Below are 17,556 nucleotides of genomic sequence, written 5' to 3'. Positions count from 1 at the left end.
GGGCAGGTGTTGGTGGATCCACGCTTCAACCCCATGGTCCTTACTGCATGGCTTCCTTCTGGGTGCACTGCAACAAGACTAGGCAGGGGACTAAAAAACCCTTGAAGCTGATGAAATAGGCTCCATCTCCTTCAGCCACTGACTTGCTCTGGGCTATGCCAGAGAAAGGTCTAGATCCAGGCCCAAGTCTCAGTTCCAGCTGAGCCCATGAGCCCCCTGCACCTCCACCTCAACCCTTCCTTCTGGGCTGGATGCCCTCTCTCTGCTTCTACCCTTGTGCCTCTGGTCCCAGTTTCTCTTTCTCACAGCCTGGCTCCAATCATGGAGTCTCCTCCAAATCCCCCCCCGCCCCCCCCCCCACAACACGCTCCTGGGCCTGCTCTGGAATAGCAGGGTCCCTCCAGCTGAGCCCAGGCTTCAGGCCACTCCTCCTTTCTTTCCTTACTCCTGCAACTAGAAAAACTAGGAAATATAAACCAAATCCCCTTTTCCTTTTACCCTTCAATCCCTAGCTGTCTTGTGTAGATGAGGGGTTTGGGCAAAAATGCAATTCCAAGCTTTGAGGGGTATTCATACAAAGTCCCCCCAGAGTGTGGATGATGCTGGAAACTGGATACTTTCTGGCAGCCATGAGCTCAGGGAGGGAATGGGTGGCTTCTCCTTGGTCTGAATAAAGGGGAGGGGTAGGGTGTGAATACCAATGAATCCAGGCAAGTGACTATCCTCTTCTTAAGATGCATCTATACAGGAAGAGTTAACGGTAAAGACATTTCTGTCTAAAAAGGAAGAACTTTAGGGAGGTCAGGAGTAACTGGCCCTTAATTTATTCCCCTGACTTATTCCCAGAGACACTGCAGATCTGAGAGAAAGTACCTTGTTGGGCAGTGTCTACACAGGCCCTGAGACTCAATAACTGGGGAAGCTGTCACAGAAGGAAAGACACTATAACCTCTTCCCAATGGCTGACATGTCCTTGGGTCTCCCAGCCAAAGAGAAGGTCATGGTTGAGCTGCAACCCAAATATTCAAGGCATGGCTGAGCTCTGGATCTGAGCAAAGATTGCATCTATTTTGCAACTATGTCTGGTTAAGTCCCCTAAACTACAATTTACTCCACTGACTTTAAGACAAAGCAATCTGGGTCTGTAACTGGATCTTGAGGAGCAAGAAAAAGGGAGTTATCTGGACGATTCAGGTAGAAAATAATTCTGCCGTTTTGTATTTGTAAGCTTCCAAATGAATTGTCTATTTGGTCCTGATCATTCACCCAGTTCCACTCCACTCAGACCTGCATAAACGCAGCTAGAGTATTTAAAACCACTCTTGAGCGGGCGCGAGATTGGCCCGGCAGCCCGGATTCTGTGGATGCTAACGAAGCCGGAAACCGGGTGCGATCGATGGCTCAGACCCAGAGCAAGAGCAGGGACTGCCAACCCCGATCTGCGAACAAAGCAAATCCCCAGGACCTTGGGTTCCGGACAGGCCGGAGTCCCCGCCCATTCGCCCCGCCATTACCGGGAAAGTAAGAGCTGTTCTTAGGCCCCGAGCCCGCGCGCGCAACGCACTCTGGAGTCCCCAACCCTTTCTGCGTGGCGGGCACATGAAGGCGCCGAAGGATCCGGTGTAATTCGGCTCGAGGTGGGTTGCAGGCCCCGGATCCTGCAGCGCCGCATATGCCAGAGCCTTAGGCTGGAGCGGCCGCTCTTCCGTGTTTGTCTCGGTCGAGATCGAGTTGTCCGTTTTCCGCGGCGAAGCGTGCGCCAGACGCCTGCCGCCGCTGGACGCCCCGCACCGCTGCAGCCGGCGCGGCGCTCCCGCCGACTGCTTAGGGGATGCCGGGAGACAAAGGCGCATCGGCCGCGGGGGATGGCGCGGACGCCTGGGCCGCCCGCTCCCAACCCTGGCCGGGTGGCGAGGACTCCGAGACTTTGGTCCAATTCCCCGCCCGGCTCAGCCCCGGCTCCGGTCTGCTCCAGGGTCCGGGGACGAAAGCCAGCGTGCTGACCTGGAGCTCCTGCTGACCTGGAGCTCCACAGAGCAGGCAGCTCTTGGTCGCCGCCCAAGGTCACCAGGGCCCCGCGAGGGACTGGATGACCCCTGCTGGCCGGAGCCGTGGTGGCTGCGGAGAACGGGACCTGCTCAGCGGTTCGTCCCTGAGCACCCCAGGCCTGGCGGACTCCTCGTGAGTTTGTGGGAGGCTTCGAAGAACAGTCTGAGTCTGAGGTGCTGCTGGACTGTGGGAACCAGGCCTTTCTCCTAAGTGCCTTCCCTCTGGTGGGCACGCAGCATCTCCACAGCGGCTGCCCGCCCTCCCGCCGCGCCTCTTGCGGCCAGCGGCTCTTCCCCGAGGCTCCTAAAACCTGTGCCGCCGTAGGAGCCTGGCACAAGAACCAAAAAACTGAGTTTAGACGAGACCAAACACAGCCGGATCTTTGGCCAGTGTAAATAGCCGGTTGCCTGTGAGTGATTTCTCCTCTCTGAGCCGAAGCCACTTGCTGGGGACTGGAGACCAGCCTCCACTTTGTCAGTTTTCTTGACCTAGAGTAGAGAACTTCCTTCAAGGACAGGTCTATGTGGATGGGACTCACTGGCAGTTGTTGCTATAAGAAAGCTCCCTGTAAAAGATGCATTGTCCACATATGGAGCCGGAAAAAGATGTTCCATAAAATGCACATTTAGCCATGCTGCCAATATAACCAATATATTGAAACGGCCTAAAATGCACAGATATATCTGTAGTACATTCTGGGCATGAAAAATATATTTCTCTAGAAAATATACATACAGAAGTACTTCTATAGAAGAGCAACCTCCTAGATAAAGATTACATAACGCATGTATATCCACCACATGTAAAAATTTATTTACATATATAGACAGTACACTTACATATATCCAACACAGAGAATTACAATCCTGCATCTATTTAGCTACATGGGTATTTACATTCCATAAGGCATATAAAATCAGTGCAAAGAAAATGCATCCAGATATTAATATGTCCATAATAAAAACTGCATTAAAATATTATCATTATCATATATATACAATATGCAAATCTACCCAGTGTATGAAAAATATGTTGTTTGCTTACCAAATGTGTGTACCAAATACAATTGAAGTACATTCTTTGAGTTTACATATTATTGTATTTATAAGACATATTTCTCTTGCAAACTTAAATAGTAGCTGAAGGAAGCTCGAGCATTAGCAATGACAGTCTCCATTGGCTAACTTTTCTGTCCTTCTGTATTTCTATTATTTATGGTTTTTCAAAGCCCTTTCTATGTCTACATGGATTATTTATATAAATGGTCTCCTATCTCTATTTCCCTGTTGCATCTCTTTTTTGAAGTCATGGTCTATATTTAGAGCAGCAGAATCTGCATAATAAATGTATGAAATTAGCATTACATAATTAGGTTACACCCTATGTCTCAGAACGTGTTCTTCTAGATCTAATATAAATATTATAGAATTACTCTAGGCTGCCAGTTAGGGAAAGGGGAAAGAAGGGGAATGCAACAGCCTAGTGAGGTGTATAACAGGCAGGTTGAGCTACAGACAGGTTCCGGATGTGTGCTGGGCACTTGAGGGCTCCTAAAAGTAAAGGTTTGTTTAAATTTTAAAGTTTTTATCTTTAAATCTCGAGTCTAGAGAGCAGCATGAAGCAAATGCTAGACCTCATATTCTGTGTTCCTCTCAAATCCCGGAGCAGCCCCACTCCTTCCCAGCCAACTCGGGAGAGCGTTTTGGCCTAACCAGCTTCTCCGCTCCGGTTCCCATCCTTAACCTTGTTGGCCGGGTCTACACAAGCAGTAGAAAAAGGGTATCCTATAATCCAAGCTTTTTTCAACAAAACCCACTCAGGCAGTAGTAACTTAAAACATTTCCTGGCACTGAGCTTACTGTTTTGGCTTCCTAAAAATTAGTCCCACTTACATCTTTCTTTAGCAGCTAAAAACCCAGGACTGCATGACACATGCCTATGGAAAAATCTTTGAGAGGCAATGCACTCACATCCAGCAGAGATATTGTTTATGAGTTGATGGGTTCCATGTAGATGTGGCCATATTTTACTGTCCAAAGGAATCAATTAATTAGTGCCACACTGGCCTCTGCTTAGCTGAGCATGAGCGGCTTAGATAGATATACGTGGCCAGCTTGCTGGTCTTGTTAACAAGCCTCGTCATAAAGATGAAGATGATAAGGGGAGCTAAGAAGCCCTGGTGGCCGCGAGGGGGGGCTTTGAGGTCCCAGCTCAGCAGTCTGTAGGGCAGCAACTGACTGGTGGGCTGTTTGGGGTGCCCACTTGGGTTTATCCAGCATCCAGGATTCTCCCCTTCTGGGGTGTTCTGCTGTGATTCGGGTAATTGCCTCTCTTCTTCCCTTCCCAGAAATGTTCCCTTTCTTCATCGAGTCTCAAATTAAAATTTTTCCTTTAAATAAAAGTACATAAACCTCTGTCTCTGCCTGTCTTGCCCTCTGGGGGACCTGCCACCTCCTCCTTTCTCTGCATTTCTGCGAGTGGTTTCTTTTCATCTCTGTCTGGTATGGTACTCGCTTCCTTTCTGTGGCACTCTCTCTGGCTTCATGGTTGCTTTTTCTACCAGATTGGTGCTGATTCAGGATCCAGTGAGCTTGTAAAAAAAAAAAATTACAAATATCCCTTGATTATCTGATGGCAGAGTGAACACCTCTAGATAAGCCAGACCCAGTGGGAGAGAAAAAATAATTTGGATGTAATTGCTGATTTGAGTCGCAGCACTTAATTCTGTTTATTTTCACCAATGCTCATACTTAACAGAGAGATATTGATATTAAAGGGCAGGGGGGAATTAATTTTATTTTTATAGCCATCTATTAAAAGCAGAAGATGATCAGAGTCTCCTTTAAAGGGACCAAAATGGGGAGAGGGAGGGAAAAAGGAGGGGGAAGAGAGAAATATGACTGAAAGTGAACAAAGATCTTTGCCTGAAGAAACAATGTAACACTAGACAGAACTATAAAGTCTGGGAATGTAAGAAGGCAGGGCTCTCAGCTTTCTGCATTTGGAATCCTGTCCCTTGCACTTCCTGCTGAAATCCCAACCCTGACTATACAGCAGCATTCAAGGAAGAATTCATGCAATTATTCGGATAATTGTAGGGGAAGAGAGAGAGAAAGCATTTCCCTTTTATTGTCTGATTCCCTCCAGTATCTGTGCAGAGAAGGAGAGGGGTGTATGAGATATAGAAGAAAAGGTGGTAGGGTCTCCCAATATTACCCTATACCCTACAAGATGGCTACTCCTGGCCAAGGAGATCTTAGGCAAGAGCTTACAGATTCTGGAACATACTCAAGAAGGGACAAAAGATTTTGCAGACTTTGGTGATCTAGTTTCATTTTCTAGGATATTTGCTTGTCTTTACTTTATTTGCATAGAAGTACCACATGTAGTATTGTAATTGTCACAAGTAGGCAAACAACAGACAATTGTTAGGGTGTTGATAATATCATTTATTTTATAGCCTCACGAGGTATGGTTAGAGTTAATGTGGGAAGCTCTACTGGAGCCTGGGAGCAGCAAGAGGCAAGGTAGCGAGGCCCCAATAGTCTTCTCTTTCTTATTTTTATGCATGTGTGAATCTGCTGAAATCCCTAATTCTTTAAATTCCCTCCCCAGATGTCTTAAGAGAAACCTCTAGGATTTTAGGGGCTGAGAGCTCAGAGAAAGGCAAACAACAATTTGATACTTAAATCTACCCTTTAATCTCAAGAGCAGTGGTTTCTGCTGTCCCCATGCCCCCCACCACAACCAAGGGCTTCACCCTCAGTTCAAAACCACTAGAGTCATAGAGACTTGGCAGGTGAGGCCAGCGAGAGGAAAACAGGGTCTTATCAAAACCAAGTTCATTGTCGTCCCCAACTGGGCACTGAGCCCAGAGTGAAGCCCTTTTGATCCCAATTGGCCTTCTTTCCTGGACCCTCTTCCTCATGGACACCTGGGGTGGGGGGAGCCAGCCTATAGCTATGGATCAATTGGGGTGAGGGTGGGGAAAAAATTTAAAAATATATTTTTTTGTTTCTGGGATTCAGAAGACCAAAAAGCTGGGTGGGGGGCTGGAGAGAGAGAAACAGAGGGAGAGGGAAAGGGTGAGTGGTGTATGAGAGAGACAGAGAGAGAGAGAATGCTACAGAGAGCCAGGCAAGAGAGAATCAAGGGAAACCATGTAACCGGCAGGCGAGAGTAAAAGGAATGAGTGAAAGAAAAGAAGTAGGAAGACGGACGAAGGGGTCAGTTGAAGGGGCGGGGGAAGGAAATAAAAAGGGAAGGTAGGGGAAAAAGGAAGAAAAAGGCAGAAAGAAAAAGGAGGGGAATAAAAAAGGAAAAGATAGATATGAGAGATAAAGAAAGAAAGGAAGAAGGCAGAGGCCAGGGTCCGCCGTGGCTCTGGCTCTGCCTAGCTGCCTGAAGCAGCCTGGGTGGGCGGAGGGCGCCATGACAAAGTGAAGGTCAAGTTAGCATGGTACCTTATAAGGAAGGCGTCGGGTCCTCCATTTCAGTCTTTCTTTCTGCCAGGACGTGGCCGTGGCATTTCTGGTCTGTAAACACTGAACTCTTTGGGGTCTTTAAAAAAAAAAAAAAAGACACCTACCCCCCCCCCCTCCTTTCCTTTATTGGAGGTGATCTCAGCCGGTTGGGGGAAGCAGCGGACAGAGAAGTCAACTAATGAAGACTACGGGAAACTTTTCTCTCCTTTTCTCTCTCAGGCTCTGCTCCCGCCAGCTGGGGCCCCCTCCCTCTTGCCCTCCCTCCCTCCTTCCCTTATTTCCTCCCTCTCTCCCTCCTCTCCTCACCTCATCGCCTCTTTTCCTCTCTGTATCTCTCAGTCCTCGGTATCTCTCGCCACTGTCTGTCTGTATGTAACTCTGGGCTGGTCTCTCTCCACCCCTCCCTCCCCTACTGCAGACTTCTAAATCCGTTCCTTTCCACCACGAAGAGGAGCAGATCGTTAAGAACTGGACAGAAAATTAGCCGTCACAAAGAAAAGTTCATTTACAGCTTAAATATCTATTAAGATTTCCTTCCGAAAACAAGACGTTACACTCGGTAAGGAGAAGTGAGGCAGAACGAGTGTGTGTGTGTGTGTGTGTGTGTGTGTGCGCGCGCGCGCGCGCGTGTGTGTTGTTTGTGTGTGGGGTGATGAGGTAGGAGACTTGATTTTTTTCTCAGATCCATAGGCAAAGAAAAAGGGTGAGAAGCAGGAAAGCGATGGAGAAGCGTTTTAACCCGGCAGCTAGCGAAGAAGCCTGCTGCGGGTGAGGCTGAGAGCAAAGAGCGCGCGCGCAAAGACCCGGCGCTGCCGGCGTGATCCCGGCTGCCTCGGCTCCGAGCCCGCTCAGCCTGCGCCTTCCGCGCGGAGTAACAAGGATAGTAGATATTTTTTGGTTTGAGAGGGGAGGGAGAGGCAAGGATGGAGAGAGACAGGGAGACAGTTAGGCGACGCCACAGCCGTCCCGCCAGAGGGAAAGTGAGTTCCGGAGCAGCGGCGGCGCCCGGGCTGCCGGGCAACCGAAAGGCTCAGTTCTAGAAGGAGGCGACGGGAGAAAAGAACCTGAAGTGGAATCCTTGATCCTTTCCTTCCAATGTCGTACTAGCGATGAGATAGAGAGAGAGAGAGAGAGCGAGAGCGAGAGCGAGATAGAGATAGAGATGGGGGAGGGGGAAGAGGCTGTGAATATGGTGTGGGAGGTCTGTGAAGGGCTCACCTCCTTTTTTCCTGGACCTCAGTTTGTTTTCTCGTGCTCTGCGCCCTTGGACCCCTTTTTGGCCTAACCATTGTTTTTAAAATGGGTATTCTAATGGCAAGGGAAGGGAGGGACACCCAGAAAGCAATGGTGGGGGCTTCTGGTTAAATCTTATGCTCCACAAACCCCTAATTGTTGTCCCCTCTACCCTTCTCAACTGAAAAATCAGCCTCTGAGATCAGTCTCCTAATTTACCTACCTAGTTGGGGGTATCTAAGGACTATTAGGGAACTGAAGTGGGGCCTGTGGCCCAAGTTGAGACAGCCAGGAGCAGTAAGGGTAGTGAGTGGAGTTCCTAGGCCTCAGTGCCTGGAGCCTCTCACTCTGTTCCGATAATGAAAAACAAAGGGGGAGAATATGATTATTTCTCCTGGTGTTAAAGTATCCTGGCTTTAAAAAATACCGTCTGACCCTGAGATCTGAGGCGATAATTGTCTCTCTCACAGACATTAAATCTGGGCAAACATCTTACTGCCTGGACTCAAGGGGCTGAGGGAGTGGCCAGGGTGAGGACATTTGCAACCAGGAGTCCCCTGGGAAAAAGTGGCAGGCCCTCTTTGGCATTATCTAGAGTTCTGTGGAGAGTATTTTAAAAGGTCAAAATTGTCTTGGGAGGTCCTTTCTGATGTCCCCCTCAGTCTGGGTAAGGGGAACTCCAGGAGATGAGGGTGTTTACGAGCTGGCACATTTCCCCCTAGTATGGGAAAGACAGAGATAGTCAGAACTCATCCTGCAAAAAAATGTGTTTCATGTTGGTGAAAGAAAATTGGTAGCTGCTTGGAAGACTTAGGGTCTTGAAGGGTGTGGGGCAAGGCCAGGCACTCTGGTGAAGGCAGAGGCTGAGGTGTGTGCGACTGAGGATAGGTGAAGGAATCTGAGGGAGCAAGACTGGAAAAGTAGCACCCAAGCCCGTTTCCTCAGAGACAGCAAACACGTACAATGGGCCCCAATATTGAAAAACACCAGATGATCTGCTTCGAAAGGGCATAAACAGACCGAGCGGATGCAGGTTAATAAAACCCCAAAAGCCCAGACAGGAACACTTAAAATGCCCCAGGAACAAAGCACACCGTGACAAATTCTCGCCCAACACACAAGTACATGCACCAGAATGTTCTCAGGCACAGAGAGACATTCCCTATCTTGGGTCTCCACCCATGGACACTCAAGTGTACCTGCCCAGCACACACAAATTTGTGCACTCTCCTAAACCTACCCACAGAAATCCTTGGGGGGTGGAGCAAGCACTCAGCTGCACACACATCCCACAGAGCTGGGTCGTGTCTCCTGAGCCTCAATAATGCACAATCCATACCCGGAGATAAAAGTCTAGACAATAGACGACTGTTTATGACAACGAAGCTCTCCAAGTTTGGGGCCAGGCGATAAATCTCTGGTGAATCTTCCTGTAACTGAACTTCTGGCTGTAGTGATGAGAGAAACACCGAGACCGCAGAGAGGAAAGCAGAAAAATGGGCAAGACTTTTAAATTGTGAGCTGAAGGCGACTTCCCTGCTGGATCCAGGGAATGCAGTCAGCCACACTCGTCCCACGTGGTGTGTCCACACTGTGGAAGCTTTCACATCAAGCTTGAGAACACAGGCGAGTCAGGCTTCCCGTCTCCCGGAAATGGGGCGAAATGTGCAGGCAGATGGCAGGGCCTGCAGGCTGGGACAGACAGACCGGCAAACCATCCTTGCTGCAGAAGGGTCTTTTTTGTTGGTGACCAAAATCTTCTTGCTATGTGTCACCTGAAAATTTTCAATCCATGGTGTCTCTCTTTCTTCTCTCCCTCCGCTTTTCCTTTGTGGATTGATAGGCTGTCCCCTTTCGCATTTTCTACCCAGGCATCTGATTACAAGTAAAGAGCCACTGAAGTTGATCTCATAAAAATGCGGCGAACTCACTTTGATCTGCGCAGACTGGGTCCAGCCTAAGCAGGCGCTAAAGCCGGGGAATAACGTCCAGGCCAACCTGGCCTCAGTTCCACAGAAAACTGGGAGACCTGGGTGGCCCAACAGGGCAATTCTGCCCAGAAAAAGAAAACATTTTCTTTGCTGCTGCAACCGGGTTTGGAAACCAAGGTCCAAAGGTAGCGGCTCCATTTCCAGACTGCTTTTAAGACATTTCCTTCATTTTAGAGCATTTGGTGAAGGGGAACAGTGAAACCGGCTCATAAAATGGGACTTTTATAGGGGAAAATGGGGTCTTGTTGCTAGCCTCCTAGGACAGTCTTTCTGCTGAGGAAGGTAGGTGGGGCTGTCAGGGGGGGAGGAGCTGCCCTTCTCCCTCCCCCTGTCCAGTCCAGGGGCCCAAGGATCTTCTGAGCAGCATCTGTCTTCTTAGGTGGACTGATTTGGGGCTTTGGGTTTGGGGCCATGGTCAGGGCTGAGGATAGGTGGGGTCTGAGAACGAACAGTTCTATCCCTTTCTAGTTCTAGCTGGGAGTGAGAGGTGTCCCACGGGTACAGGATAAACCACTGATCTGAAAATCCCCAAGCACACTAAAGGGATTGTTCAACGTAATGGTATTGCTCTAAGAAACAAATATGTGCAGAAAGATGCAAGCCAATTTCTAATGAGGGTACAACCTTGCTTGCCCAGCCTCCGAATGCTGAGGATGTTCGTGCACTTATTTTTTAAAACTTTTATTTTATTAGTTTCAAGTATACGGTACATTGGTTAGACATTTATGTAGTTTACAAAGCGATCCTCCTAATTGCTCTTTCCCTCCTCTGGCTCTTTTTATTGATTCCACCCAGAACCTGAATTTACAGTCCAAGCCCACCAGAGCTCTACTGGTTCCTTTTCGCTTCCCTGGGGTTTCCTCCCAGTTTACGGTCTGTGGGGTAGGCCCCTTTCCCTTCCACAATCTACTGTAGAGCTCAGAGCAGCAGGAGAAGGTGGTCAAGCTGCAAGACAACCAAAGCTGTATGGAGGATGCTGCGCTGGGGTCTCCCAGACTGGAATTTGGGAGATACTGCCCCCTTCTGAAGCCATTTCTAGTGTCCATGTGTGGAAGAGAAGTGTTCTGGAGTCTGTCCGTGGCCCTGGCCAGAGTACCTCCGCAGCTGCCCAGACCACAGCTGCCTGCTAGGAGCCAGGCAAGCAGGCAGTGCTTCCTGATGCCACCAAAAACTGTGGAGCAGGCAGAATATCTCTGTTGAGGAGGAGTATTTCAGGTGAAAGCTGAGACTTCAGGATAGTGACGGGGCCACAGGCACCCATGAGATTGAGGGGGAAGAAAGCTACCTCCACCCCAGAAAGTAGGGTTTGCCAGGCTTTTGGAAACTGGTTTAGGGCCACAGATAGGTCTCATTTTGGGGGAGGCACTGGGGTGCAGTCTGGGTGGGGTAGGCAGCTCAGTCTCTCAGTCTATGTTTCAGAGGGGCCTAGACCTAGAGTCAGGTAGGGAGGTGGGCAGCCCACAACATAGGCATTTTTGCCAATCAATGCCTCTCCAAACCCGTCGGTCTCTCCTTGACTCCAGCAGCAGCCTCCAGTTGCTGGGATTTTCTAAAGTTGTTGAAAAATTAAAAGACCAAAATGAGGGGGAAAAATGGAACTTGGTGCCTTACTTTTAAAGGGAATAATATTAATTCTCAAAAACCTCTGTTGGGAGACCCTAGAGTTTCCTGGACATCAATTCCTTGGGTCTTCTTTCTTGCCTTTCTTTTTTGTTTCAAGAAAATAGAGCCGCCAGCAGCTCCTTGCAGCAGCCGCCTGGCTCACTTTTATGGTGGCCCTGGAATAAACTTTGGTGGTCAAATTCAAGTGCTCAGGCCCACAGCTGTCTGCTCACAGGAAGCGCACCCCCTCCCCACTGTGCAGAATTTACCTTGGGGGCTTGGGCCCCACGTTTCCCTGGAGGCCAGGATGAGAAAGGAAGCAGGGCCCTGGAGGAAAGTGGGGAAAGCCAGACCTGAGATTCTGAGCCCTTATCCACACTTCTGCAAGGGATAGTGGTACCTCATCCACACCTTTTGTAGGTTCCCCTCTCTGTTCGGGGAGCATTTGCCTCCTATAAACTCAAGTTTAATGAGGTCAGTATGAACCCCATAAAAGCCATAGTCCATAGTTCCCCACCATTATAATTAAAAATGCTGGCCTGGCTCACCCTATAAAAAAAGGTAGAGGGAAGAGAAAAAGCAACAGATCTTTCTTTTGCAGCTCCTCGCCCCTTACCGATGGAGCAGTCGCACACTTTAGCAAAGCCCTAACCTAGTTCTTCTTCCCCCTCAGTTAGGATCTAGTCAGATCTAAAGAAGGGCTTGGAAAACAGCACTCGGCCATGGATGAATGGGTAAAGGGGTGCTGGAGGCCTATCCTTGGGTATTACAGAGCCACCCCAAGAATGAGATCCATGGCAGAGGCAGCTCCACCCCAAGTATTGCTCTAAAGACAGATCAAATTTGGGGAGGCAGGAAGGTTAAGAAGGAATAAATTTAGAGGGTTGTACCTGGGGACGAGGCACCATTTTTTGTATCTTCCACATTTGATTTTGGGGCTTCGGTACCTCATCATTAGTCTGAAAGGATAATCAAATTCAAATTTTAACCATGAGTTAGGGTGTAAAGAGGATTTGGGTCATTTCTGGCTTTCCCTGAGAGCACTATGGGCAGAGTCCTTGGGGGCTTCAGTTCCTCCCCTCCTACTCGAACAAATTGTGCCCTGGCAGCTCTTCCTTGGATGCAAGGTCGCTCTACTTATGACAGTTGCTCTGGCCCCTGGCCCCTCGGGCTCATTCCAGAACCTTTCAATAAAGTAATTTTTGCTGCCCAAATGTGTCTTGTGTTGTCCAGAGGGATGGCCAAGGGAGAGCAGAACAACTGAGTCCACCTCTTGGGCCACAGCCATCCAGAAAGTTGGCAGATGTGGAGGAGGGCATGGTAGGGCTGAGAAAGAGGAAGGAGGCACCTGGGAGCAGAGCTAGGAGTGGCCCCTGGCCCTGCCTTGCCAACACAGGTTACTCAGCTCCCTTCCATCACCTTGCTGGTCTGTTCTGGAGACCTATGCTTGGCCCTGCCACCCACCCCAAAATGCCCAAATCATCTAAAGATAGAAGACTCAAATCTATCCACCCCCCATATCCTTCCTGGACCCTGACACCAGGTTCTTTTTAACCTCCAAACTGAGGCTGAGCCCCCAACCCAAGAGAAGATATATGGCTCTCATTCCAACCTTTTTCTTTGGGGTTTGAGATTTAAAAATCCACAGTGGATGTAGCTTTGCATTGATTGACAATAAAGGCAGGCATGAAATATTCACCCAGGGCCACTCTCTCATACTAAATATTTAACACAACATTAGAGAAGGTTTTTCCCAGACTTCGCCAGGCACCGGCTGGGCGGCTGGCGCACTGCTTACCACTCATTTATGACTAATCTGAGTCCCTAGCTGCCAGCAGCACAGCAAGCCAGACAAAGTTGGGACACGGACTTGCTACTGGGCTGCCTCACCTTTCGGAAACTTCAGATACTCTTCTGAGGCATCTCTCCTAAGAAGAAAGGGAGTCTTGACACCCAGCCCTGTCCAAAAAAAAAAAGAATCAACTTCTTCAAACTCTTCCAAACAGGCACTGGCCCCTCTGCGGGTTGGCAGGGTAAGAGTCCTTGAGAGTTGGGAGGAAGGATTCACATCTCTGGAGGAATCTTGCAGTGGGGAAAGAGGTCCTCATCCCCACCCTAGTCCCTGGCTGATCATGAGGAGGAGGCAAGACCCCCGCATACGTGAGAGCCCTCCTCCGTCATCCAATCCTGGGGAAAAAGAGAGCAGCAGCTAGAAAAAAAATACAATTACCCCCTCCTAGCCACCACCCCCGCCCATCCCACCGCCCACCCCACCCCAACCCTCTCTCCTCCTTTGCTCGCTCTGTGGAATGGAGAGGGGAGTGACGAGAGAAAAACGAATACAAATCTGCAATTGATTTTCATAATGTTTCTGCGGTGTTTGCAAACCAATCGCTTGAACGTCCCCATCTTACCTAAGAGAGAACCCCTCCTACGTCCGCGAAGTGCTCCGAACTGATATATGACAATATCTACTTTGGATCACGTGCTCGGGGAGAGAGACTAAGACGGATAACGCGTCATCTCGCCTTCCCAAATTTTCCCCCCTCGCTAGACTGGGTCCAAAACCTCCATCTGGAGCCGGCAGGAGAAGAGAACGATGTTTAACTCGGTCAACCTGGGCAACTTCTGCTCGCCGTCGCGCAAGGAGAGGGGCGCTGATTTCGGCGAGCGAGGGAGCTGCGCCTCCAACCTCTATCTGCCCAGTTGCACTTACTACGTGCCTGAGTTCTCCACGGTCTCCTCCTTCCTGCCCCAGGCCCCCTCTCGTCAGATCTCCTATCCCTACTCGGCCCAAGTGCCCCCGGTCCGGGAGGTGTCCTACGGCCTGGAGCCATCCGGCAAGTGGCACCACCGGAACAGCTACTCCTCCTGCTATGCGGCGGCCGACGAGCTTATGCACCGGGAGTGCCTGCCTCCTTCCACCGTCACGGAGATCCTCATGAAAAACGAAGGCTCATACGGCGGTCACCACCACCCCAGCGCCCCGCACGCAGCCCCCGCCGGCTTCTACTCCTCGGTCAACAAGAACAGCGTTCTGCCTCAAGCCTTCGACCGCTTCTTCGACAACGCCTACTGTGGTGGTGGCGACGCGCCTGCCGAGCCCCAATGCCCAGGCAAGGGTGAGGCCAAAGGGGAGCCCGAGGTGCCCGCGGCCTCGGGACTAGCGTCCCGGGGTGAGGCGGGTGCCGAGGCAGAGGCCGAGGAGGAAAACACGAATCCCAGCTCGTCCGGTTCAGCCCATTCCGCGGCCAAGGAGCCGACCAAGGGAGCCGCCCCCAGTAGGTAGCAGCGGCGGGGGAACAGGCGGGCAGCGAGGGAGGGAACCAGAGAGGGAGGGTGAGAATAGGGGGGAGGCAAGGGGAACAGGGACGGCCTCGTGTTTTGGGTCACTCCGATTTTATGTGGAGTTTTATAAGCATTCAAAGGATTTTATTATAACCTACAAAGCCCTCTCTTCCAACGACTCGACTTTTTACGATGGAGAAGGGGTGGGGAGGGAGGGAAAAGAGCTCTTTGGAAAAGCTGGGTGAACCCCCTCCCCGTTATCTCCCTCTGTCTGTGAAATTTTAAAAAGCGCCACCATCGCGGGCGATATTAACTTTGATCGTGAACTTAGAGGAGTATTTAAGGAAGGATGAGGAACCGAACTGCCAGGGGGGGTGGGGGAGGGATGGAGGGGGGAAAAAGGGAGGGCGAGGGAAAGACAGGGAGAAACTCAGAAAGGGGGAGTGGTGGGGGAGAGAGGCAATGGAGCAGAACCTGAGACCGGAGAGGCCAGCCAGGGCTACTCTACTTCTTTTAAAAACTATTTTTGAAATGTTCAAACTATGTGTTCGCGGTTCCTTGAGCAGAACCCGGAGCTACCCGGGGTTAGCGGCGACAGAGGTGTGGGGAGAGGAGGCTCTGGGTGCCACTCTGCGCCAGGCCTGGGTCTCCGCGTTTCTCTGCGCTCCGCGGGCTAATCGCGGGCCTAGCCGGGTGGCAGGGAACGCGCGGCCCGGCGGGCGTCCCGGGGCGCCTGGGCCCCCGGAAGCGGCTCTCGGATGTCTCTGGTGCCTGCTCATTCGCTTCCTCCCCACCTCCCCAATGCTGTCGCCCGCTCGCACTTCTGCGCGCTTGTTCTCCGCTGTTACCCTCGATTTCTGGAGCAGGGGCCGGTGGGTTTCCAGAGCCACTAGGAGGACCAGGGAGAAGGGCAGAGGCTCTTGGCTGAGCAGGCGCGGGGGTGTCGAGGCCAGGGACGCACTTGGCCCCGGATGACTTCCTTCTCCCCCAGACTCGGGCAGCCAGGGCTCTGCCTGAGTGTGCTTGTGTGTGTGTGTGTGTGTGTGTGTGTGTGTGTGTGTGTGTGTGTGTGTCGGGGGGAGGGGGGTCCTGAGTAGCCTGAGATTGGGACTAGCTAGATCTGACTAGGGGTTCATGGCTGGCCACAGCGCTTCGGCCTGCCAGGGGATGCCGACCGGCCTGGTGGGAGGGCTGCCTGGCGGCGGGGCTGGGAGAAGGGCCGCTGAGCGCTCAGCGGGTAGGGGTCGCCCGGGTCTCACGTGTCTCTCTCCCCTTCTCCTCGCACTTGCCCCCCTTCCCTCCAGACGCCCCCCGCACCCGCAAGAAGCGCTGTCCTTATTCGAAATTCCAGATTCGGGAACTGGAGAGAGAGTTTTTCTTCAACGTGTATATCAACAAAGAGAAGCGGCTGCAGCTGTCCCGGATGCTGAACCTGACAGACCGACAAGTGAAAATTTGGTTTCAGAACAGAAGAATGAAAGAAAAAAAACTAAGCAGAGACCGGCTGCAGTATTTCTCGGGAAATCCTCTACTGTAACCGCAGACAGGGCCCTTTGGAGGGAGGGGGAAAGGAAGAAATTATTTTATTTTATTTTTATTTTTTATTTTCTAACTCGCCTTCTTTCCGCGGGTGGAAAACTGTACTGTGGCCAGGGCTGGCCCCCACTGCCATTGCCCGCAATTCTTTCTGGAACCTCCTTCTACTTCGGTCTGACTCTCGCGCGGGACAGACACCGGGCCTGGAAGGGGGGAGGTGAAGGGAAGTGTCTGGCCCACTGCGAATGGACTCCGTTGGCGCCGAGGCCAAGACTCTTTATTTAAAAGAAAACACACCTCGCGACAATGTCTTGCTGCTCTGATCCGGTGGGGGAGGGGCGAGAGTCGTGGCTCCCAAACAGAACAATCCTCGAACTGAAAGCTTTCCCTTGGCCAAGTGAAAAGATCTTATAAGACACCGTGTCTGCCAGGGGAGACATCTCGGGCGCTTCTCCCCTACCCCACCTGCCCCACTGCTAGGGGTGCAGCTAAATGTGATCTTGCCTTGCTGTGAAATTTCTGTATCTTCATCCTGGTGTTAGGTGTGCAAAGTCCGTGTCCTACCTCCGTCTGCGCCCAGGCCCCGCCCCGAGCCAAGCTGTTCTCCCGTGACTGTGTAGAGCCCTCCTTTGAAATTTCTTAACTGGTGCATTGAGGTTTCCTAACCTTTTTCCGAGTCGTGCCCTACTCCAAACATTTATAGCTATAGCCTATGCAGTTGTTATCACCTTTTTTTTTTAAGGAAAAAAATTAAAAAGTTGGGGTGTATGAGGCAGTAGGGAGATGGGATTGGGCACCTCCCCCATGCTGAAGCCTGAATTTTTGTAAATAAATTTCACGAGCATTTCTTTTTACCCAGAGGGAATGGGGGAAGGACTTGCTGGAATGAGATTCGAATCACTCATCTCTCTCCACGTGCGTGAGTGTGTGTATGTGTTCAGCTCCCCCCCAACCCTGTTCCTGTCCCAGAAGGATTGCTGTGAGCTCTTCTTCTTCTTCTTCTTTTTTTTTTTGTGGCAAATAAAGATATTTCATTCTGTTCAATATTATGATTTTATTTGACCCTTTTATTAGTCCCTCTCCTCTTAAAACCCTCAATATTCCCAGGGTGAAGGAGGAGGCAGGCAGGCAGAGTCTTAGCGGTGGTGTGTGAAGGTGACGTAGGCCAGAGCTGGTGGGCCTGCACCCCTCTCCACTGACAGGAGCAAGACTGTGGAGGTAGCTTCCTCTTGCTCTCGAGCTGAGAACATTCTATGGCTCCTCTTAAAGCTCCCCTTTCTCATGTGCAGCCTGAGCTGAGTCCAAACACCCAGCAATGCTTTCCGCTTAAGTACATGTTTGTTGTGGAGTTAATTGTAACCATCATCGAACTT

General features: G+C 50.7%; 1 protein-coding gene across 1 annotated transcript; it reads left to right on the top strand.

Moving 5' to 3' along the window:
* The first annotated feature begins 13,853 nt into the window (after positions 1-13,853).
* Positions 13,854-17,227, top strand: HOXC11 (homeobox C11). The gene is made up of 2 exons (XM_016142594.2): positions 13,854-14,640; positions 15,952-17,227. Exons 1-2 carry the CDS (start codon positions 13,959-13,961, stop codon positions 16,182-16,184), a joined length of 915 nt encoding a protein of 304 aa, XP_015998080.1. The 5' UTR covers positions 13,854-13,958; the 3' UTR covers positions 16,185-17,227.
* The last annotated feature ends 329 nt before the right edge of the window (positions 17,228-17,556 follow it).

Source organism: Rousettus aegyptiacus, unplaced genomic scaffold (assembly GCF_014176215.1).
Source record: "Rousettus aegyptiacus isolate mRouAeg1 unplaced genomic scaffold, mRouAeg1.p scaffold_m13_p_2, whole genome shotgun sequence".
NCBI classification, from domain to species: Eukaryota; Metazoa; Chordata; class Mammalia; order Chiroptera; family Pteropodidae; genus Rousettus; species Rousettus aegyptiacus.
This window is presented reverse-complemented; position numbering and strand designations above follow the sequence as displayed.

Bases quoted from the DNA above. Each gene is read 5' to 3' on its own strand.
- HOXC11 (XM_016142594.2), top strand. From the start codon at position 13,959: ATGTTTAACTCGGTCAACCTGGGCAACTTCTGCTCGCCGTCGCGCAAG. The intron at 14,641-15,951 runs GTAGGTAGCAGC...CCTTCCCTCCAG, and splicing joins GACCAAGGGAGCCGCCCCCA to ACGCCCCCCGCACCCGCAAG.